The sequence below is a fragment of the Plecotus auritus genome (assembly GCF_963455305.1).
Source record: "Plecotus auritus genome assembly, chromosome: 11".
In the NCBI taxonomy this organism is placed as follows: Eukaryota; Metazoa; Chordata; class Mammalia; order Chiroptera; family Vespertilionidae; genus Plecotus; species Plecotus auritus.
The window spans coordinates 18,688,994-18,711,945 of record NC_137777.1 but is presented as its reverse complement, the minus strand read 5'-3'; the positions used below and the strand labels follow the sequence as shown (position 1 = coordinate 18,711,945).

The 22,952-nt window shown below is 39.5% G+C and overlaps 2 protein-coding genes across 2 annotated transcripts in view; one reads left to right on the top strand and one right to left on the bottom strand.

The window, feature by feature from the left end:
• The window catches only part of RSPO2 (R-spondin 2), a 146,093-nt gene that overhangs the window by 61,982 nt on the left and 61,159 nt on the right, over positions 1-22,952 (top strand). Inside the window, exon 3 of the mRNA XM_080646682.1 lies at positions 13,987-14,175. Coding sequence (XP_080502808.1) covers positions 13,987-14,175 — 189 coding nt within the window. The remainder of the gene's footprint in view (positions 1-13,986; positions 14,176-22,952) is intronic.
• LOC308236553 (large ribosomal subunit protein uL18-like) lies at positions 12,052-12,807 on the bottom strand (the record flags this gene model as incomplete). Its single annotated transcript, XM_080646371.1, has 1 exon — positions 12,052-12,807. The coding sequence occupies exon 1, from the start codon at positions 12,790-12,792 to the stop codon at positions 12,052-12,054; it is 741 nt and encodes a 246-aa protein (XP_080502497.1). The 5' UTR covers positions 12,793-12,807.

The following is a 22,952-nucleotide window of genomic DNA, read 5'->3' as shown; positions in this document are numbered from 1 at the left end:
GGTAGTCGAACAGCTTGTACGTGATGGGAATATACGTTAGATAGACTCCATCCGATCCCTCCTGCCTTTGAAAAAAACAACTTAATCTTTGGCTAGGCAGGAGGGGGAGACTTTTTCCTATGGGCAGTGGGGTAGGTCAGACACTATGGCACTTATGTTACAGTATTTAGGAAGTATGCAAAACTGTTTTGGAACAGTGTTAATAGAAAAAGTATTGAAGAACTTTATGGAGTAAATATCTGGCTCTGTTTGTGAGCCCCTTGTTTTTTATATTTAAACTAGGGGCTCAGTGCACGAATTTATGCACTTTGAAAGGAACTGTGGGCCACCAGGCTACAGTAGGCACAGGGGCGGGTCTTGGCCCATCCTCCATGCCCCTGCCCAGCCCTCCCACCCCAGCCCCCCTGTCTGCTGGCAGCCCCGCTCCCACGCTCTGACAGTGCCTGCCCTGTTTGCACCCACTGAAGGCTTGGAGTGATTGGGGCTGGCGACAACAGTGGGTGTGAGCGGGCGGGTGCAGTCAGTGGCTGCGAGTGGCAGCTGCTGCCCCAATTACCCCTCAGGAACAGGGAGAAGTGGAGAAGCCCTTAGGGGCAATCAGGGCTGGCAGCTGCTGCTTGCACCCGCTGATGGTGCCTAGTGATTGGGACCAGCATCGGGCACCAGCAGCGGGTGTGAGAGGCGGCTGCTGGCCCTGATCTCCCCTCAGGAGCAGGGGGAGGTGGAGAAGCCCTTAGGGGTGATTGGGGCCAGCAGCCACCGCTCACACCCGCTGACAGCATCGAACAATTGGGGCCAGCGCCAGGTGCTGGCAGCGGGTGCAAGCGGGGCCGGTGCCGGGAGCAGGTGCAAGCACTGGGCGGGTGATGCGTGGTAGCAAGAACTTTCAGTAACCACCAGAGGCTCGCCCTGATGGCAGCAACCGGCACCCCGTTTTGGTCTGGTGCCCCCGCTCACCTGCTCCACCCTCCTGCCATGGCTGACGCCCGCCATGTTCCACGCACACCTTCTGGTAGTCAGCACAAGTCATAGCAACCGGTTGTTCAGTTGTTTGATTGTTCTGCCTTTTGGTCTATTTGCATATTAGCCTTTTATTATATAGGATAATTGGATTATCTCCTTATGTAAACACGCAACTATGTGAACATGGTGGTTTCACAATCTTCAGAAATGTATATATTTGGATTTGCTCATGTTGGAGTTACCATTAGCATCAACAATCTGTCAGCATTTCCACGGGGTCTTTTAAGTATGTTGGAAAAGCCCAAGCCAGCCCTTGGCATGAGTAATCCATACAACACAGCAGTTTCTAGCTACGGCTTATAGGATCGCATGCATTCTACCTAGAAGCTTACTTTTCTTTTGACAGAACAGTTTCATGGAGTAAATTTTTTTCTCTTTCACAGATATAAACAGATGGCTTATTTTATACAGCATAAGATATGATTTTTACCTTGTTTTAAAACATCATATATCTTAGAAAATGAGCAGTCTCAAACCATCTTTCCCCCTCACCCCGCACCCCCGACTTTATCAACTAACGTTACTGGTGTCAGCAGCTGCAGAAGCTGAAGAGCCCATGATTCTGGTGGCATATGTTGCCTGCTTTCATAGCTTAGTTTTGTGATGAGAGTGTTCCCTCCCTCCCCCACGACCTATCAGAACTAACATCTAGTGTAGGGATATGCATTAAGATTTGTTTTTGTGTCATAGGAGGGACCAAAGGAATAATGCTTATAGGGTTTGGTTCCCAGGGTGAGTGTTAATTAGGAAAAATTCATTGTTTAAGGAATTGTATATGCTAAACTGAAGGCTCATGATTGTAATTTTTTAATCAGGGTCTATACATAGCTACTTTTGTATGTGTGTCTTGTCTTTCTACTAGAATTTGGGTATTAGCATGTTTTGAAGAATTTCTGAATTCCGTTTAATTTATTTGAATTCTTATGTTCTACTTGAGCTCCTCACTCTGGCATAGGCTGGGAGGTGACTGACTCTTGATCAGTGCATAGAACTGGCATGTCACAGTGCCATTTAGCGCCCCTCTGTGGTGCTGAGCCCTGAGGACCAGGGCCTGATGATGCAGATAGAAAGCACTGGAGTCTCTTACATTGCAATTGATGTGCATTCAGAAGCTCTGGGGAATCTGTGGCTCTCACCACCAGATGTGCAACCTACATCTGCTTTAGCTGCTTACGTTTTGGGTGAACTGTGAAAAAGGAATACTGCTTTGTCTCAAGGTAAAATGTGTTGAACCAAAGTTATTTTTCCTCTAATGTCTGTAATGATCATTTGCTTTGGTACATGTTTTCAATCTCCTCCAGGATTTTTTATATTTTTACCTTGAAATTTTAAAAAATATATTTTTATTGATTTCAGAGAGGAAGAGAGAGGGAGAATGAGATAGAAACATCAATGATGAGAGAGAATCATTGATCAGCTGCCTCCTGCATGTCCCCTACTAGGGATGGAGCCTGTAACCTGGGTATGTGCCCTGACCGGGAATTGAACCGTGACCTCCTGATTCATACTAGGTAGGTTGACGTTCAACCACTGAACCACACTGGCCAGCCCTTGAATTTTTAAAATTTTATTTTTTCTATTACAGTTTATATTCAGTATTTATTTTGCATTGGTTGTAGGTGTACAGAACAGTGGTACAACCAAATACTTTACAAAATGTTCCTTCTGATATTTCCAGTACCCACCTGGCACCATATGTACAATCTCCTCCAGTTTTGCAGACTGTCTTGGATGTTGATGATATGTGTGACTTGTTCAATGAAAAGCAGAATGTTTAGCATGTTCTTTTTTTTTTTCTTTTTAGATTTTAAATGTGATTTCCTTAGCTATTAAAAGTGTTTATTTTTTTATTTTTTTAATTGTTAAAAGTATTACAAATAGTAGTACATATGTCTCCTTCCCCCCCCCATTGACCTCCCCCTGGCCTCCCCTTCCCCCCAGTACATGCCTTTACCTGACCCCCCCACCCCCCAGTGTCTTTTATCCATTGGTTATGCTTATATGCATGCGTACAAGTTTAGCATGTTCTTGATAGGTCTGTTGTGCCCTCAGACAGACACATGTAAGACTCTATCCACATTTATTTTGCAACCATATCTTGGTTCATCTTTCCTTGACCTACAGTAATTGAGTATCCCTGGGATATCTTACTTAAATCAGACTTGAAGCTTTCTGCTTCCCTGTGTGCAAAATATCTTGTCCAGTGAGCCACACTATGGCCATGGTTAATTGTGATTGTAAATGTACTTCTGAGGTGTGCCCATCTATGAGGATTATGATTCAAATGGTGCTGGCACTGCAGACTAACTAATAAGAACCATATGATTATGATCATTTTCTTCATGTTTTTTTAAAAATCTTTATTGAAAGTATTACATATGTCCCTTTTTCCCCCCCATTAACCCCTTATAGCCCGCCCCTGGCCCTCCCCCTGCCCCTCCCCCCAGCTCAGGCCTCCACCACCCTATTGTCTATGTCCATGGGTTATGCATATGTGCATACAAGTTCTTAGGTTGATCTTTACCCACCCACCCTCACCCTCCCTTCTCTCTGAGATGCCACAGTCTGTTCCATGCTTCTATGTCTCTGGGTCCGTTTGGTTCAACAGTTTATTTTGTTCATTAGATTCCACATATGAGTGAGAGCATGTCATACTTGTCTTTCTCTGACTGGCTTATTTCGCTTAGCATCATACTCTCCAGGTCCCTCCATACTTCTTTTTTACTATTGCACATGTTTTGTTTTAGAAGATAGTAGCACTTCATGTGTTAAAAAATAAATCTGTGACTTTATTAACTCTCTTCCTTTATATTTTAAAATCTCCTAGTAGCTTAATTTGAGTTTTTGTAGAAGCAAGATCATCCTATTAAAGACCTTTAATCCTATTGTCATTAACAATATTCATCTCTAGAGATGATTTCCATATTTTGAGGCACTTGTAAATTTTTAGAAATATTATTTTCTCAAGGGATACATCTAGAGATAAGGATATTTCAGGTCTTTCATTCCCAATTAACATTTTAGGTACGTAAAATGGTATTATTAATTAAATAACATTTTCAAACAACTAATTTATAATGGATTTTTCTTTTTAAAATTTATCTTTATTGTTGAAAGTACCATTTCCCCCCCATTAGTCCCCTCCATCCACACCCCTCCCCACCAGGCCTTCACCACAATAATGGATTTTTCAAAGCTACTACTTGGAGGTTAGTTTTGTAAGCTTTTTATCTAAAAGTATTATCTATTGAAGAATTTATGACAAAAGATAAAAAGATTGAGAAAATAATGGTTTAATTATAAAAGTTCTATAATTTTGCAGTTTTTGGTACATTTGTCCTTATTATGCACAAAATTTTTCTAGATTAAATTCATGTTAATTTAGTCCTCTAAAACTTTAATGGGCATGTAGAAATGTACCTCTGTTTATTAACATTGTTAATTTTAACATTTATTTTCTGTCTAGGGCATGATGGTGAACATCTAGAATGTTAAAATTTGGTGTTGGTATCAAAGATCAGATTACATGTTTTATGGTGATAGTTTCTATAATACTTATGGTTTAATATGAAACTAAGGAAAATGTCCTAATGTAGGCATTTCTCATTTTGGCCAGATCTTGTGTGGCTCAATTCATGGCTTGATTGCTTAGTTGAGTTTGAGCGTGGTGGTACACATGATTACAGGATTGCATTTTTACCCCAATGTTGCCAGCTAGTGGGAGGATCTATGCCCATCTTGATTTGTATAAGATCCAACATGCAAGTTCCTATTATTGGTGCCAGAGATAGGGTTTTTGTCTTTAATTATAGGTCTTGAATTTGGAATTGGGCAGAGACAAACATTAGCAATTTTATGATAAGCTTGATCAGTTAAGTTCATAGTGATTATTAATTTTTAAAAATCTGTTGAACTTGTAACATTATCTAACCAGCAAATATGGAGTAAGGCTAAGATGCCAACTGCCCATTGTTCAGTCCTATTATTTTCAAAATGAGAAACCTGTGCCTTTTGTCAGGAATGGATGCCTTCACTGAGAAGGAATTTAGATTTCTTCTTGCTTGGCCAGGGCTAACTCCAGAAACAGGGGAGCACTTTTAAAAAGTGTTAGGATTATATTAGAAACAGATGGGCATTCAACACCTACACAGAATGCTCTATGGAATGACTGAATTTGATTTAACAAAGGATCAAAATTAAAATACCAAGTTTCATAAAAAAAAACAACTTACTTGGCAATTTAAGAGGAATCAAAAGTAAAAAGTTCTACTAATGTCGTGTTTCTCTCTTGATGCTCTTGTTAGAGACATAGGTATTGTCACCTGATTTCTGCCTCATGATCTGTCTTGTTTTCTATATCCACACATTCCTTTGGAAATATGCGTGGATTTGTGTTAATACCACTAACATCATTTTGAGCATTTTTCATGTTTTGAGCGATGTATTTCATCTTTAGGATTTTGGGTGGGTCTAGTTTTAGAACAGTGTTTTGGTTGGAATGATGAGGCTCTTGGTCCCAGCAGGCTTTAGGGTAGGAAAAGTTGAAGCTTACAGAGAGAGCAAATAAACATGTTATCCGAGCTGGGAATTAAGATCTGTTTATTCACCTGCACACTTGAATTAAATCTCAAAGCAATAGGCAGAGCCATTTGACTTATTACGATCCTGGCAAAATAAATTACCTTGGTCATGTTTAAAGGTCCATTCTTGCCTGACTTTAGATACAGAGATTGGTGTAGTCACCATATTACAGATGAAGAAGTTTTAGTTAAATTGTTAAGTTATTGATTTACAGCAAGGAGGCTACTAGGGTACTAGACACTGGGCATGGTTAGTTAAACTAAAAAGTCTATTTGAGGTTTGGAGCATGAAGCTTCAAATTGCAAATCCTGCCCTTCAGCATTGAGGAGCACTGTTAATGACTAAAGAAGATTGGGGGGAGGAAGAGAGAGCACTTAGGTTGGGTGTGGCTCACATCAGGACTGTTTAAGAGAATTCCTCATCTGTAGGGGTTATAAAGATATCTAAGATAGAGGCTCAGGTAAGTATTCCCTAATTCATTTTCACTAAGTCAGTCAAGGTTCAAGTAAATAAAGCAATGCTTTTAATGATTGAAGAATACCTTTAAAAAATGTGAAGAACAATTTGTTGACTGAAAGCTTTGTGATCAAGATGAAAGTTGGCATCTGATACATAAAAACAGAACAAAACAAAAAGCCTTTCATTTGTGTTGATTCTCCTGGTTCTGTAATTCTCTGTTCTCCTATGGAGTGTGATTTATGGTGATAAAGGGCTCTTGGGTTAACTTCTGAAATGAAAGTAAGTACAGCTTCAGCTTTAGATTGTGATGACTGTGGTCCAGAGAACCTTCATAAGCCTGCTGCTATGAATGTAGATCTTCCAAAGCCTCTCTTTACTTATGAAGCGAAGTTTGGGATTTGGGTAACCTTGATATTGCCTCTTCAAATCTGTAGTGAAACTGAAGACCAGAAAGCAGTCAGCAAACTCCTCCTAGACATGTTCCTACTGTAAAGGCGTTCTCTTTCACAAGTCATAAATTACTTCTCCAAATACCATGCCACGGGGTCTTTGTGCTTGAGGTGGGCTCTGTTCTTACACAACCTTGAAAAGTACAATGAGTTGGGCTCTCCCCAGTCACCACCTCCTCTGCCAAAGCCATTTCATCCATCATTCAGCGACTGGATATTCCCAGTTCTGTTCCTCTCACTCAGCGTTCTGCACCTACCCATTCCTCTCCCCAATCTTACCCCTTTCTTACGCAGAGAAGTTGAGCTGTATCCCAGTGTTTGAAACTTACATGCTCACTCCTTACATCCTGCTCAGAACACCAATAGCAATATTAGAATAAAACCTTTTCAGAAGGCAGCTGGAGAAATTGTAAATAGTAAAGGCTTATTTTCAGATAGTTGAAAATGCTCTATAAACAGGCCATAGTTATCTCAGAGTAAGGTGTAACAGAAACCCTTATATAAGTATAAAAGCAGAAAATGAACCCAACAATAGAATGTAGAATGAAGTAGAGAGAGGTGGGTAGGGGTTGGGTTGCCCTAAGTAGATCTAAGTGAGAAAAGTAATAAGGGCCTGCGTTATGAAACTAGTGAACTTATAAGAATGAGGGTTGGAATTAAGTCTCTAGAAGGAGACATTATCATGAAAGCTAGAGGAGGAAGGAAACTTTCAGCAGTGACTCAAGCTACCAGAGTTGTGAGAACCAGGAACTGAGAATGGGGTCTTACTGAGGATTAGGAAAGTGGTTGTGGTTTTTGGAAATGCAGTGTTTGGGATAACTGATGGATGCTAGTGGTAAGTAGAGGTGGCAGATAAAACCGATGCTTTAAAACAATATCAGAGTGATATTGATCTGGTTCATCGCTATGAAAAGATATTCACAACCTAACTGAAATTGAGCAAGTTGTGTAAAGTCTGATCACAGTTATGAAAAAATACATATTACACATTACATATATATGCATGCATATTATAAAGGGTTATCTGGAAAGTTTGCCAAATTTTATTAAGAATTATTGCTGAGGAGGCGAGTTTCATCTGAATGGATTATTTCTTCCTCCACTATGACAGATATTAAAAATAAGGCAGTAAATGAGAAATAATTTGGGAAGGGTAAGTAGGTTTGCAAGCAAGAGAATGTCCATGAAATAGATTCAATATGCAGAGAAAAGCAGTTGAACAGGTTATAGAACAACATTTTGGAATAGATGGGAAGAAGTAGATCTGAGTGGCCAATTCAAGATCTTTTTTTCAATTGAGTTTATTGGGGTGATGTTGGTTCACAAAACCATACAGGTTTCAATTGTACAACTCAATAAGACATCATCCGCACACTGCATCGAGTGCCATCATCTCAGCAAACTCACTTTCTGTCCTTATTTTCCTCCCTTGCCTGGCCCTCAAGTGGGTATTTGAAATATTGGGGGGAGCACTTTGTAATGTATGATGGTTTAATCACTACGCTGTATACCTGAAACTAATACAAGATAGTATTGAATGGTCTGGCTGGCGTGGCTCAGTGGTTGAGTGTTGACCTATGAACCTGGAGGTCATGGTTCAATTCCCCATCAGGGCACATGCCCGGGTTGTGGGCTCGATCCCCAGTAGGGGGCGTGCAGGAGGCCTCTGATCAATGATTCTCGCTCATCATTGATGTTTCTATCTCTTTTCCTCTTCCTTCCTCCCGGAAATCAATACAGATATTAAAAAAAATAATAATATTGACTGTAAACTGTAATTGAAAAGTACAGTTTTTCAATAAAATTTTTAAAAATTAAAAAATATATTTTATTGGAATAATATTAGAAGTAAATAACAAGATGGGAGAATTGGATGAAGTTGGTCAAAATATACAAACTTCTAGTTATAAGTACTTGGGATGTAATTAATATATAATGTGATGACTATAGTTAACACAGCTGTACAGTATATTTGAAAGTTGTTAATAAAATAGATTCTAAAACAAAACTCCCTCTCTCTCTCTCTCTCTCTCTCTCTCTCTGTGTGTGTGTGTGTGTGTGTGTATGTGTGTGTGTGTGTATGTGTGTGTATGTGTAAATGGTCCTTATCCTGATCCTGAGTGCTTTCATTGATCCCTTCCCTGGGAGGTAGACTAAGCCCTGGTTTGGGATTTCCCTGGAAGAGAGGCTATAAGGCCAAATCAAGGTCAAAAGGGGAAGGGCATCTTATGAAACTGGAATCTATATGGATTTGCTACAAGTAGCTGTAGGTAGATTGGATGTTGAATCCTTATAAGTAAAGGAAGTGTATGGTATGCAGTGTATTTTGTTGTATTGTTGCTAGTATGAATACTTATTGCTTGATATTTTTTTTAATAAAGATTGTATGTAGAGCAAATAGGATGTAGTCTCAAAGCTAAAACTTTCAATAATGGATGAGTGTTCTATTCCTTCTCTTATATCTTTCTTTTGTAGGTTAACCCAATAAAATGAAGTCACTGTGACATTATATATCTTGTTATATTTATGACCTTGCTTGGTATACTAATAACTAAAACTATGTAAATTTTTCACATTTTAGAAATTATACTGGGATTTCAAATTGTATCATTTCTGAATTTCATATCAGGACTAGAAAAATATTTTGTTTCTTTTTCAATTACTAGGTATAGTGAACTTCCTAAAGCTCATATATCAATTTTCAGATGCTATTTCTACCTTTACTTAGTACTATCCACATAATCCCTCCAATAGGACATTTCTGTTTTTTGTTGTGTTATTTTTTTGTATGTGTGTGTTTTAAAAACAGCATAAAAATAAAGAATAGGTGAGCATTCAATATAGTTTATGAAACTTCAAATGTGATGAGGTTATAAGTAACTACATCATTCTTGAAGTTGTTGTATATAATATATTGTATTATAATTTACTTATAAATTATACACATTATTTATAAAAATGCATAGGTCTTAAATGCACAGTTTGAGTTTTGCAAATACAGGATGGGGCAAAAGTCAGTTTAAAATTCTTTATATGAGAAATAATACAATAATGAATAAATAATGATACAAGAATAAACTGTTTTTTTCATTTACCTACTTTTGCCCCATCCTGCATATATGTTTGTTTCACCAATATCTAATCAAGATTAGAACATTTCCATTACCTCCTGCAGTGGGTTAAATAGTCCCCCACTGACCCCCAGCCCTTAATTCACATCCACCTGGAACCTCAGTATGTGCCCTTATTTGAAGACAGTGGCTTTGCAAATATAGTGAAGGTATTAGAATAAAACCTTTTCAGTGAAGGTAAGGATGAGTATGAGATCATACTGGGTCCAGGTGAGAAACAGGAAAGGATACGTAGAGTAATGTAGGGAAGGCACACGTGAAGATAGAGGCGGAGACTGGAGCGATGCTGCCACTAGCCAAGGAGCACCTGGGGCCACCAGAAGAGGCAAGGAGTCCTTTCCTGGGGCCCTTGGAGGAATCTGGCCCTGCTGACACCTTGATTTCAGACTTCCAGTCTACAGGACTGAGAGAATAAATTCCTGTTGTTGAAGCTACACGTTGTGGTAATATGTGAAGGTAACTTTAGCAAACTAATATACCTACCAAAAATCTCACCATAGCCTTTCCAGTTAGTCCCCAGTCCTCAAAGGCATTAGTCACCATAGATTAGCTTTTTGGGCCCTTGATATCAATATAAGTAGAATTATTAGAATAGACACTTATTTTTCCTTTTGGTCTGGTTTCTTTTGCTCCACAAAATGCATATGAATTTCATTTATGTTTGTGGTTGTACTGATAGTTTAATCCTTTATATCATTAAAATTCATATTAAGAATACTAGAGATCTGGTGCATGGATTTGTGCACTGGTGGGGGTGTGGCCTGCAGGGATTGGCCCACTGTGGGAGCACCGCTCATCCCAGTCAGCCAAGTGGCGCTCCCACTGTGGGAGTGCACTGACCACCGGGGGCAGCTCCTGTGTTGAGCATCTGCCTCCTGGTGGTCAGAGCATTTCATAGCAACCGGTCGACTGGTTGTTCTGGTTATTCCACCATTCTGTCGCTGGGCTTTTATATAGTGAGACTAGAGGCCCAGCACATGAAATCATGTGCGGGTAGGGTCCCTAGGCCTAGCCTGCAATCAGGGCCATCTTCTGCCCACTTGCCAGTTCCCAGTCCTGCCCCGTTGCCACCCACCCGTTTCTCTGTGGTTCCCTGTTCACCATGCTGCGATCGGAGCCTACAGGCCAGGGGGAAGGACCAAGAGGTGGTCAATGCACCTCATAGTGACTGGTTGAGCAGTCGTTCCAGTCGTTACACCGTTATGGTCACTGGGCTTTTATTATATAAGATACCATGATTTATCAAATGTTCACAGACATTTGGATTATTACTTCCTACTCATTTTTTATACATTTATTATATCTGCTTGTAGCCATCCCTGGTTTAAAGTTATGCATTCCTCTTTTTGTAGTTGCTATTTGGAGTTTTAATCTAACAAAGTTTAATTTATATTGGTCTTCTTCACTCATAGTAACAGAAACTTTGAGTGCTTTAACTTTGGCTTCCCTCAAGTCTTCCATGCTATTGATGTTGAATATAAAATATGTATTATTTTTAAACCCTGAGGCTTAATCATTGTTTTTGAAATTGATAATTTTATAGGTACACCACTATTTTTCTCAAATGGTTTCATCACTATTGATTCTTATAGTCTACTTCCTTCTGGGTTCCATTTTATTTTCCCCAATATATACAGTTTATTCTTTTAGTGAGCTTTTCTGATTAATAAGTTCTTTGCCTTTATTTTGACCTCATTCGTCCACTATCATTTAACTGCTTATAGAATTATAGTTTGAGAATTTTTCCCTCAGCCTGTTGAAGATAAGATTCCACTATCTACCTAACATTGTTTCTAATGAGGAGTCTGCTAAAAGTCTAATTTTTATTCATTTCTAGGTAATCTGCTGTTCCCTCTGGTTTGATTTCCTCCTTTAATTATAAATAGGCTATGTTTAGATGCCAACTTGTGTTTGCTGATCTGATCAGGACTCTGATTTTATCATTGAAGAATTCATGTATTTCTTTAATTCTGAAAACTAATTAGCCATGATCATTTTGAATATTATGTCTTACTCATTCTCTTTATTTGATTTTGCAATACCTAATCATGTTTTGGAGCTTTACCATTTTTTTCTTTCATGCATCTCATCCTTTTTATATTTTTGCCTTTATTTTGTTTTGTTTTCAGTTCTTTAAACCTGTTTTCCAGTTAGCTTCCTCTCTTCTAGTTTACCATTTAATCGGTCAGCTTTAGAATTTTCATCGCTTTCTAATTTTTGTAAATTATTTTTATGATATTCTTCTGTGATTTCTGGTCCTTATTTTATCTTTTCAAATATCCTAAAGATACTCATTTAAAAGTCCTTTTTAGATTGTTCTGTTATTTCTGACTCTTTTTTTTTCCTGTTTGCCTTGTAAGTTTATTGTCTCTCTGAAAAATCTTCATAGAAAATTGTGATTTGGTTTATTAGCTCTCAGCAGCCCATTGCTGAGCTCTGAGGAAGCTTGCTTTATTCTGAGCTACCCGATCTTTCTTCTGGGCAAGAGACATTTTGGGACGGTTCCACCTCTTCTTTTTAACGTCTTTCTTAGGCTTCTTCTCATAGACTGGATTCTCTCGTATAGCAGCATGAACTTTCTTACACATCTCAATCATGTCTGGAGTTACATTGTTCTTTATGTATTGAGAGAACTGTTTCTTGTAAGCATCTTCATTTTCTTCCATTAGATAATGCATATAATCTGCAACGTTCTGACCCATGATGTGCTTCCAATGTACTTCCGCATTGAATTCCTTGCTTTCTGAATCATGACCAGGGAATCGTTGGGTACTGTGAGGGATAGATAAGCCTCCAAACACAGCTCCCTTCAAGGCCCCAAAAACTCCATTTCCAGTAGTAGTTCTGGCAAGCCCTGCATCCAAATAGCAGGTGAAGGCACCAGGTTGACCATCAATGCTTTCCACGTTGTATTCATCTCCAGTCACCTCCACCTGGCCTTCATAGATCTTGTCCATGCCAAACCTATTGAGAAGCCTGCGGGCCAGCAGCAGGCCAGTATAATATGCTGCAGCATAATTTGTCAGGCCAAACTTCACACCATACTTTGGGAGTTCATGAGCATAAGCTGCACAAACTATCATATGTCCTTCTATGTGAGCATAAGCAATCTGACAAATGATATCTCTGTTGGTTACACAAACTATCATCCTGTATTTAGGTGTGTTTTACTTACTTTTATCCTGGACTGCCAAGTGTTTCTGGGCATAGTAATCAGTTTTACCCTCTCGTCATATTCTGAATTTCACTTGGTATCATTGAAGTAGGCCTTATTCTTGACAACTTTCACAAACCCCCATCCTGCGGAAGAGAAACCCATGGCTGCAGCTCGCCACAGACCTGTAGGCCTACCAGCCGTGGGCAAACTACGGCCCGCGGGCCGGATCCGGCCTGTTCGGCTGTTCTATCTGGCCCGCAGAGCCGAAAGAGCGGAGGGTTCTCTTGCTCTCCCCTCCGCTCCTTTACTTTGAATTTATATTAGTTCACACAAACTCTCCATCCATGCTTTTGTTCCGGCCCTCTGGTCCAGTTTAAGAACCTATTGTGGCCCTCGAGTCAAAAAGTTTGCCCACCCCTGGAGCCTAACTCCTTTGACTCTTTAGTTGTGAAATCTCTCTCTCACCGAGACTGATGACTCTTCCTCACAGCAGTTTGCCTGTATGTGTGACTTGTTCATTTTGTTAAGGTGGTTTTCCATGAAAGCCCCTGGTCTCAGGATTGTAAAAAATTTAACGTAGTTTCAGATTTCTTTCTTCCTTTCTTTCTTTTTTGGTGGGTTTTACTAGATTTGGACAAGTTGATATGTTAACCTTTTGACTTAGGCGCTACATACTACATCAATAATTTAGGCTTGGAGCCCGCTCTTGGATGTCTTGCAAATGTGGGTACTTATTTCTCATGGGTTACATTTTCTCTCTTTTCTGCTCACCCTCTTAATGCCCCTAATCCAGGCTTGGAATCTTCTCTGGCCAGTTGGAGTGGGAGCTTCTAGGACTTGTTTCATGGACAAACAGCCCTCACAACTCCAGCTCTTTACATGCACATTTCTTGGTCTGGACTCAGGACCTTGCCATGAGGTCTACCTCTGTCTGGTCTAACATCTCCACAAGCCAGTCCATTTGAGCTTCTGGCCTCAACTCTGACTCTGAGTTTTCTCGCTGTTTCTAACATTGGCTGTGCAATAATAATTTTTCTTGGGGGTGGCAGAGGTTATTTTGTTTGGATTTTCTATGTGATGAAAGTAAGAGAACAAGAGATACTTGTCTACACAGTATATCATATTGACCAGCCTCATCCAATTTACATTTAAACATGCTTTCTGTTTTTTTTTTTTTCTTTTACAGCTAGTTATGTATCAAATCCCACTTGCAAGGGTTGCTTGTCTTGTTCAAAGGACAATGGGTGCAGCCGATGTCAACAGAAGTTGTTCTTCTTTCTTCGAAGAGAAGGCATGCGCCAGTATGGAGAGTGCCTGCATTCCTGCCCATCAGGCTACTACGGACACCGAGCCCCAGATATGAACAGATGTGCACGTGAGCAGTTGACTTTTGTCTACCCTCTTTTACTGTGTATGCAACGTAGGGGGGTTAAGTTGAAATTTTTTACTACAACAAGGATATATCTTCAATATGTAAATATTAAAGAAAAATGTAAACTTCAAATTTAAAAAATTGAGTGGGGTGAGGTAAAGAACACTTTAAATATATCTTTTGTGGTGAAGTATATTGCACACACTTTTTAAAGATTAAGTAATTTTTTTTTATAACAGTTATCTCAATACATAAGCTGATTAGGCAGATCTTTGTAAAGCACTTAAAAAAAAAGAAACTTAAATACCTTTTTTTTTTTTTTAAACTGGGAACGAACGTTTTCCCCAGTTCACCCCACAGTATTTATAGCTTATTTTCCCTCTTTTGCCTGAGTTTGTAATACCTTATTTAGTCTAATGTTAATTTAATACATTCATTTTGAAGTTCTGTAAAGCACCATTACTGATAAAAGATATAACTAAAATATTTTGTTTACTTCAAAGTATTCTAACTTTAACAGCTACCCCCCAAAAAAAGCCTATTAAGAAATGGCATTTTAACATAGATATATGGGAATGCAGGTGCAATGTTTCATCTTTTAATTCAAAAATCATTCATAGAATACTACAAAAACAGTAGAAATTAGAGTTTAAAAAGGAACATCCATTTCTTAAAGGAGTTTAAATTCTGGGGAACAGAGGGGATAAGGAAAAGGGGAACATGGAGTGAAATGAAAGGTGGGTAAGAAGTTTGATCATAATTTAATACACTGTGCTGATCAGCAGGCAACCAGTGTGCTATGGGAGTGATTTAATTATCTCCCATTAACACACTGTGTATATGACTGTTAAATCAGTTGAGCTCTTTGGATAAGAGGAGAGTTTGAATTGTATCATCCAACTACAATATTATTTTGGATGAAGGCAGAAGTAGTGGAGGGGAGGTTAAATAGATTCTAGGAAGAAGGAACCACACGTGTAAAAATAATGTGTTTGGCATTTTGGTAAGGCATCTTGTCCTACATTGCTGGACCTTTTTTGTCCTTAGTTCCTGCTCATTAAATGTCTTGTGTGCCCTCAAATCACTGTGACAAGCAAAAATGTCCCCAAACATTTCCAGACACCTAGGAAAGCAGTACCATCTTTGGATGAGAACCATTGAGTAGTATGTGCTTAATGGGAAGTGTGGTTGGAATTGGGGATGGAAAGTGGAGTTTGAGTGCAATTGATAAAGGTCTTGAGTACCATGAGAAGAGATAGGGATATTTTCTGAGGGTTCTGAGCAGGCAGTGGACTAAAGAAATAGTTTTATTTAAGATAATTCTGGCAGAAGTGAGGGAGATGAATGAATTGGAGAAGAATAGAAAGTAGAGGAAGGGTACTTTAACAATCAAGAATTGGAAATAGTGTTCTGATGAAAGGTTTGTGGGTAATGAATTCCAGAGACTTTAAAAATAGTCAATGGAATACTACTCAGCCATAAAAAAGGGAATTTTACCTTTTGCAACAGCATGGATGAACCTGGAGATAATTATGCTAACTGAAATAAGCCAGTCAGAGAGAGACAAATACCTTATGATCTCACTTATATATGGAATATAATGAATAAAATAAACTGACAAACAAAATAGAAACAGAGGTATGGACACAAGGAACAGCCTGACAACTGTCAGAGGAGAGGGGGTTTTGGGGGCTGGATGAAAGAAGGTGAAGAGATTAAGCAAAAAAAACATGAATATCACATGCAGACACAAACAACAGAGTGGTGATAGCCAGAGAGAAAGGGGGTAGGGGTAGGTGGAGGTGGGCAAAGTGGGAGAATATGGGGACAGAAAGAGACTTTGCTTGGAGAGATGAGCACACAATGCAGTGTGAAGATGTTTTATTGAGTTGTACACTTGAAACCTGTATGGTTTTGCAAACCAATGTCACCCCAATAAATTCAATTAAAAAATAAAATAAAAATAGTCATTGGGACTTAGTAATTTGGCAGAGTGAAGAGAAAGAATTAAATTTGATCCTATGGTTTCTGGCTAAGGTGACTGGGTGAATAGTTTTGCAATCAGCACAGATAGAACTATATAGGCTTAGAGAAAATTTGCATCTACTTCCATTTCATGAAATTGTTTTAGATTAATAAGTAGAGGAGGCATAACTCCCAACAAGTATTAATAGACTGGCTAGTTTTTGGTGTTTTTTTTAATCCTCACCTGAGGATATTTTTCCATTGATTTCTTATAGAGAATGGAAGAGAGAGGGAAAGACAGAGAGAAATATTGATGTGTGAGAAACACATTGATTGGTTGCCTCTTGCACGTGCCCTGACCAGGGTTCAGGCCAGGGAATATCCTGTAATCCAGGCACGTGCCCTTGACTGGAATGGAACTAAGACCCTTTGGTCTGCAGGCTGATGCTCTATCCACTGAAGCAAAACGGCTAGGGCTAGACTGGCTAATTTTTGCAAAGAATTATCTTATCCTTATGCTGTATGATTTGGGCTACCTAGTTATTTGTCTTTTATAGTTTTTGAACTTCATAGGAGGATGGGTTCATCATTAAACGGATTCCTACTTAGATTGCTTTAGACCACTTTGGGGGGATTTGAGTCCACAAATATTCTGTGTGATTTTTTATTTTAGACTTTTAATGTGCAAGGAAGATGAGGCAAGAATGTAAACAGTCCTGAAATTTATCTCAAGTTCTAGGTCTAGCATTTTACATACTGTGTATGGGTGATAGGGTGACCATCTAATGTGTCACTCAACTTGGGACATTGGGCTACAGATCAGTTGGGTTTCCTAACTTACTCTTTGATGATGAGTGCATCTCATATTCTCTGAACACCAGTAAAAACTCATCTGTAAAACCTAGGGGAGGCTATGAGATCATTGCTCTAACATTCTGTGCTTTCTATGAATGCCTCTAGAAATTACTGCTATTTGCTATTCCAGACCAGCCCTTCTTCTCAAACTCAAATTCCAGGTGGAAACGGCTATTCCAAAACTCGCTTAATAACCCTATGTGATATTGGTAAACATTAACATTTTACTATTGAGAAGACGAGCTTAGAACCATTCAGGAACCTACCCAAGGACACACAGTATGACTCAAAGCTAAGAAGGGGATGCAGTTTTTCTCAGATTCCTGTTTCTTTAACCATTCCACCCTGATGCTCTTGGAGAAAACAAAATGACAAAAACCACATTATTGGATAAGTTTTAGAATCTATCTTTTTTGAGGGGTGGGCACACTTTGAAAGGGCATTCTCTCAAGCTAGTTTCTTCTCTAGAAAGAGACCTTGCCCTATAGGCCATGCTGCAGAAGGTACCAAAGAAAACATCTTTCCAATAGTTCTTAAAGGAGAGGATGTTTAGTTCAATTAATAAACACTTTTACCTTTCAACCTGTGTGTGAGTGTGTGTACATGTGTGCACATGTGTGTGCATGTGTGTGTGTTTTCACAACCCTGTAAGTCCTCTTTCAGGCATGTAGACATTTCTTTAAACTAATAAAAAAAATTATTCACCTAGATCTGGAAGAGACCTAATTGATTCTATTCTACCTGTCTCCCTCCCTTCTCCCCTGTTCCTGCCACTCCTGCCCCCAAGAAATTTGCATATTGAGGTTTGTAAAGGAAATAATTCTTCAAAGTCACACAATGAGTCAGTAGCAGGGTGGCCTCAAAGTCTGAGACTCCAACAGAACATTCTCTGGGCGGCGGGGCGCGGGGGGGGCAGTATACTGTTCTTTAAAAATCAAACCATGTGATATAGACAAAACTATTATGCAGTTCCAAACATAGTATTAGACAAATCTCAAAGTTTCTTTGACTTTTTTTTTTTCCTTAAATGAATGGTCAGTTTAAGTATTTTAAATCCTATTAAGGAATTTAAGACAGATTTTATCTTTAAACAGAGAAATCAGTTTGTGGTAGATGACATCTTTAAAAGAACACTGGGGCCCTAGCCGGTTTGGCTCAGTGGATAGAGTGTCGGCCTGCGGACTGAGGGGTCCCAGGTTTGATTCCGGCCAAGGGCACATGCCTAGGTTGCAGGCTCATTCCCCAGTAGGGGAGCATGCAGGAGGCGGCTGATAATGATTCTCTTTCATCATTGATGTTTCTATCTCTCTCTCCCTCTCCCTTCCTCTCTGAAATCAATAAATATATTAAAAAAAATAAAATAAAAGAACACTGGGTTGGAAGGAACTTTGGGCTCTGATTTGAGCTCTGACAGTAACTAGCTTTGTGAGCTTAGACAAATTACCTAACACACTCTGGAATAATAGCCTTCTAGTTCTAGTAACTCTCATGAGTCTGTAAAAAAATCTCTAGAGAGCCCTAGCCAGTGTGGCTCTTTTGGTTGTGTGTTGTCCCATGAACTTAAAGGTTGCTGGTTCGATTCCAAGTCAGGGCACATGCCGGGGTTTCATGCTTGATCTGCGGTGGGGTGCGTGCAGGAGGCAGCCTATCAATGTTTCACTCTCATATCATATCTGCTGTTGGCAGTTACCTCTTTAATATTGATCTCTTTGTGACTTTATATGGATTTTTAGGTCTAGTTTCTGCAGTGTTCAGTCTCTCCCTCCAACTCTCATCTTTATTAAGTTTACAGTTAAGGAATATGCATAGTTTTTGTTTCTTAGATATGAAAAATGAGACGTAAGAGCTTGATGTAGTATATAATAAATTGGTGCCTGAACTGCAAATGGAGCTCTTCATAATCTAAAGTATTTTTATTTGTAACAAAATCATGCAATTGCATTAAAATGTATAAGGTGGACTCTTTTCCAGTGTTTATTCTAAACTGATAGAAATTTAAGTATGAAATTCGTTAGTCACTCAGCAGATAGATCATCACCTGTGTGATGGACCCGTGAATATAGAACAGAAGACATTCTCTGTTTTCTGTATGAGACCCCCATTTAATGGGGGGGGGGAATGGTTGTGATGAACATAGTAACTGCAACGACAGAAGAAGTGCTGTCACAGTATCTTGGTGTGGGGAGGTCAGATGAAACTAGCATGGATAGGATGAAAGGCACACGTGGAGGTGAAGCTAAGGCAATGGATGGGTGTGTCTGACAAGAAGGATCTTCTGTTTTAAAATCAAGGGTTTGATCTGGATCTGGAAGTGACAGGGAGCCACTGAAGGGTTTTAAAGCAGGGAAAGGACAAGACTGTTTGTGCTTTTGAAAGATGGCAGAGTCCCTAAGCCTCCCTAAGCTTAAATACTGCCATTTCATGTTTCAGAATGAAACCCTTCCTTTTTTTCCTTTTCCCTCCAATGTGCCTCATGCATTTATCAATCATCCTCTAGTTTAGGGGTCAGCAAACCAAGACTAGTGGCCATAATCTGGCCTGCCCCCCATTTATGTGAGGCCCTTGAGCTAATTAGTAGACTTTAGGTTTTTAACTGGCCTGGGGGAAAAAAATCAAAGGAAGAACAATATTTTGCAACACATACAAATAATCAAATTTCAGTATTCATAAATAAAGTTTTATCGGAAATAGCTACACAATCATCTATACATTGTCTATGGCTGCTTTTGTTCTACAGCAGAGCAGAGTCGTTGAGACAGAGATCCATGGCCCACTAGCCTAAAATACTGTCTGGTCTTTTACGGGAAGAGTTGGCTGATTCCTGCTTTCGCCTGTTTGGCGTGTGAAGGGATTAAGAGATTTTTTTGTTTTTTTTTGGGGGGGGGTGGAGGTTGCGTGGAGGGCAGGGCATATATTAGCATATATTAGCTTACGTATGCTTTTCCGTTTAGTTGGAGAGCTCTGCTTTTTTCAATGTTTTAAAAATGCGACTAAGACTCAAGTCTGGTTTATTAAAATGCTCTGCTTCTGTCTAATGTGAAAGGGTGAGAAGTCACCAAAAAAGGAAAAGCACAAGGAGTAACCAGGACGAGAGAGCTGCTACTGGCAGGGATTAAACATCTGATAAGAGAGATTAATTTGGTTTGTAATTTTAAAACCATTTTTATTGTTATCACATTCCCTTCCTACTTTTGTTTTGAGGTAGCTGTCCTCCTCTTTCACAACCTTTAGATGGAAAAAAAAAACACCCCTCTAAAACACCTACTCTTGAAGTCCCAGCAGATGTATCCAAGTTTTAATTTCGGTTGTTTTGAGAATGATTTCAAATATGCATCACTTGAATACATGAGAAATGAAGCCAACATTTTTATAATTCTTCATTACTTGACCACACAATTTTGCACAAGCCTCAATATTTCTTCAGATTTTTTTCTGTGTGTGGGTGGGCAAGCTATCATTTTAAAACAGTCAAATATTGCAATGAAGCTACCAGCAACATATTTCATAAATTTGAATTTTGGGTTTTTATTTGAATGAACTATTGTAATGCTAAGTTAAAATGAGTCAGGAGGGGAAAAAATTACATTTAACAGCATATATATCCTCAGAGGTTGAAATAAAGGGCACTTTTGGCATATAAGATAGAACTTAATAGCTATCTGAAAAATAATACGTAAATTTCTGGATGGAGTCCATTCATCTTACCTAATTGCGATTTGGAGATGAAAGTAACTGCCAAGGCAGGATCTTGCCATCCTTGTGGTCACAGCCCCAATGGCCATGACAGACCACCTTTAGTGACTTTAGGAACCGAACAGCTTCCTTGTGCTCAGAAAGGGGCCCTGCACATTTCAAACGGTGTCTGTTGAAGGGTAGGCTTATTGGGCTCTAAGGAGTAATATACATTTAGGTGGCACCTTTTACCTATTCTTTTGTTCTCATCTTTAATCTGATACTCTGACCCTTCATCTGACGTAGGTAGGTCAGGCATTTCCCCCTCCTATTTGGCGGTAAAGAGAACAGGGCACACAGAGGATGTAATTCCCCCACCCCTGTCTCTACCCCAAGATCTAAAATTGCATTTAGATCTCAGTTTTCCTAAATCCTGGTTCCTAATGTTTGAAGTAGATGACTTTCCATGCAGGTATTCAACAAATGATTGTAGTCAGTTTGTTTAGCTGCATGACCAAAACAAAGGTAGAGATAATTTACTACAGATAATGCCTTTTTTTTTTAGTAAATATACTATATATATATATATATATATATATATATATATATGATTATCTATTATATTAATTATCATATAATTAATATGTATAAAATTCCATTTTATTAAAATTATTAAATATTACTGCAAAGAATGTAATTTTTTAGATTTTAGGTCCTAGTTTTCATCAGTCCCAACTCTAATGGGATTACTGCCCTAGTACATATTAGAAATACATGATTTTGTTAACATAAAGCTTAAAAATTGTATTGTAAATCATTGGGAGTTTTGATAAGGAATGTTAAACAGCATTATTTGAAGTTTTTAGAGAAACCTATAAATATTTAAGCAGTTTTACGAAACCTCATATGAAGTTGCACAGTCTAGTACTTTCCATCTGAAAAAAATTGCTCAAGGTCTAATTTCATATGCCTTTTGGAACAACCTGTCGCCTTCATTTCTGTTCAGATTTTAGTTCACCCTGAGCAGAGAACCGTATAGAGTTTTCCAGGGGTGGTCTTGGTGCTCTTGTATTCTTGTAACTGCACTTGAAGACGAAATGCCCCCGGCGGGGGTCATCGTCTGCCTCATTCGGGATTGCGATGCTGGTAGTCTGACAGTAAAGGGCAGCTGAGGAGCAGTCCGCAGCCAGGCGACCAGGGTGTGCCAATGCAGCCTGCAGCCCCCAGCCTGTGACCAAGAAATAACAGAAAGGGCTTCCTTGGTGTGTCTCTGCACAGCTGGGCTTAGCAAAGCTTGATTTTTCTCTGCTTTCATGTCAGGGTTTTAGTTTTTTGTTTATACGATGGGCCATGCTGAGATACTCAGTTAAGAGGTGGTTCTTGTCATCTAGGTCTTGCTGGTAAGATAAACAAAACCAACTCTGCCAGGGTGCCAAGACCATCCGTGCTGTGGGACCACAGGCAGAGGGGATGATGGCAGGCCTGTGGCTTCTCTCCGTTTTCATCCCAACTCAGCTCGTAGGCTCTACTGATTCACGGAACTCCTTTCCCCACGACTGTTTCCTCTTAGAGTGCTGAGGCTCTAGGCGCCTTGCCTTACCATCACTCTCTTCCTGCTTCCAGGAAGCTTCATTTCCTGAAAACAAGGGCTCCCCAGCTCACTCTGTGCGCGCTTCAGAGCAGTCAGGTTGTCATCTCATTGCCTGCCTGGGACGGTTCCCTTTAGTGGCCTGAAGATGCTGGTGTGCTTTTTCACCTGTGCCTTTCATGATCCATCATGATGCCTGGCTCCTCATGGCTTTCACTGGCTGAAGTGAGGGAGCAAACCAGGTACCATCTTTGTCATGTTACTCTCAGGTTCAAGAATTTTTACAATAGTGGAAGCAAGACCTAATCTTGAACCTAACTTCACTTTTATTGTTACTTAAACACTGAAAACCACACAAAGTACAAGTAACTTATAGTCTTACTTCCTTTTTTGAAACTACATATGAAGTGAAATTCCCTGCCCACAGCAATCTAAGACCAAGTAACCATCCCCTCCACGCCACCTCCAGCTCATCCCAGCCTCTCTTCCTGGGGTCCATCGCATGCGTGTGACGTTTCTTCATTGCCTCGTTATGCCTGGTGGTCATGGCCAGATCTCTGTCTTCCCTCTGTCTGTCTAACACCTGCTCAGCGGAGGTTCCAGCATCTATAGCGCAGATTGCCTGGCGCCCTTCAGTGTTGACATTCTCCATTATAATTGCTTTCCATTTAGGTGTTTTCTATTTCTAAATATGTATTTC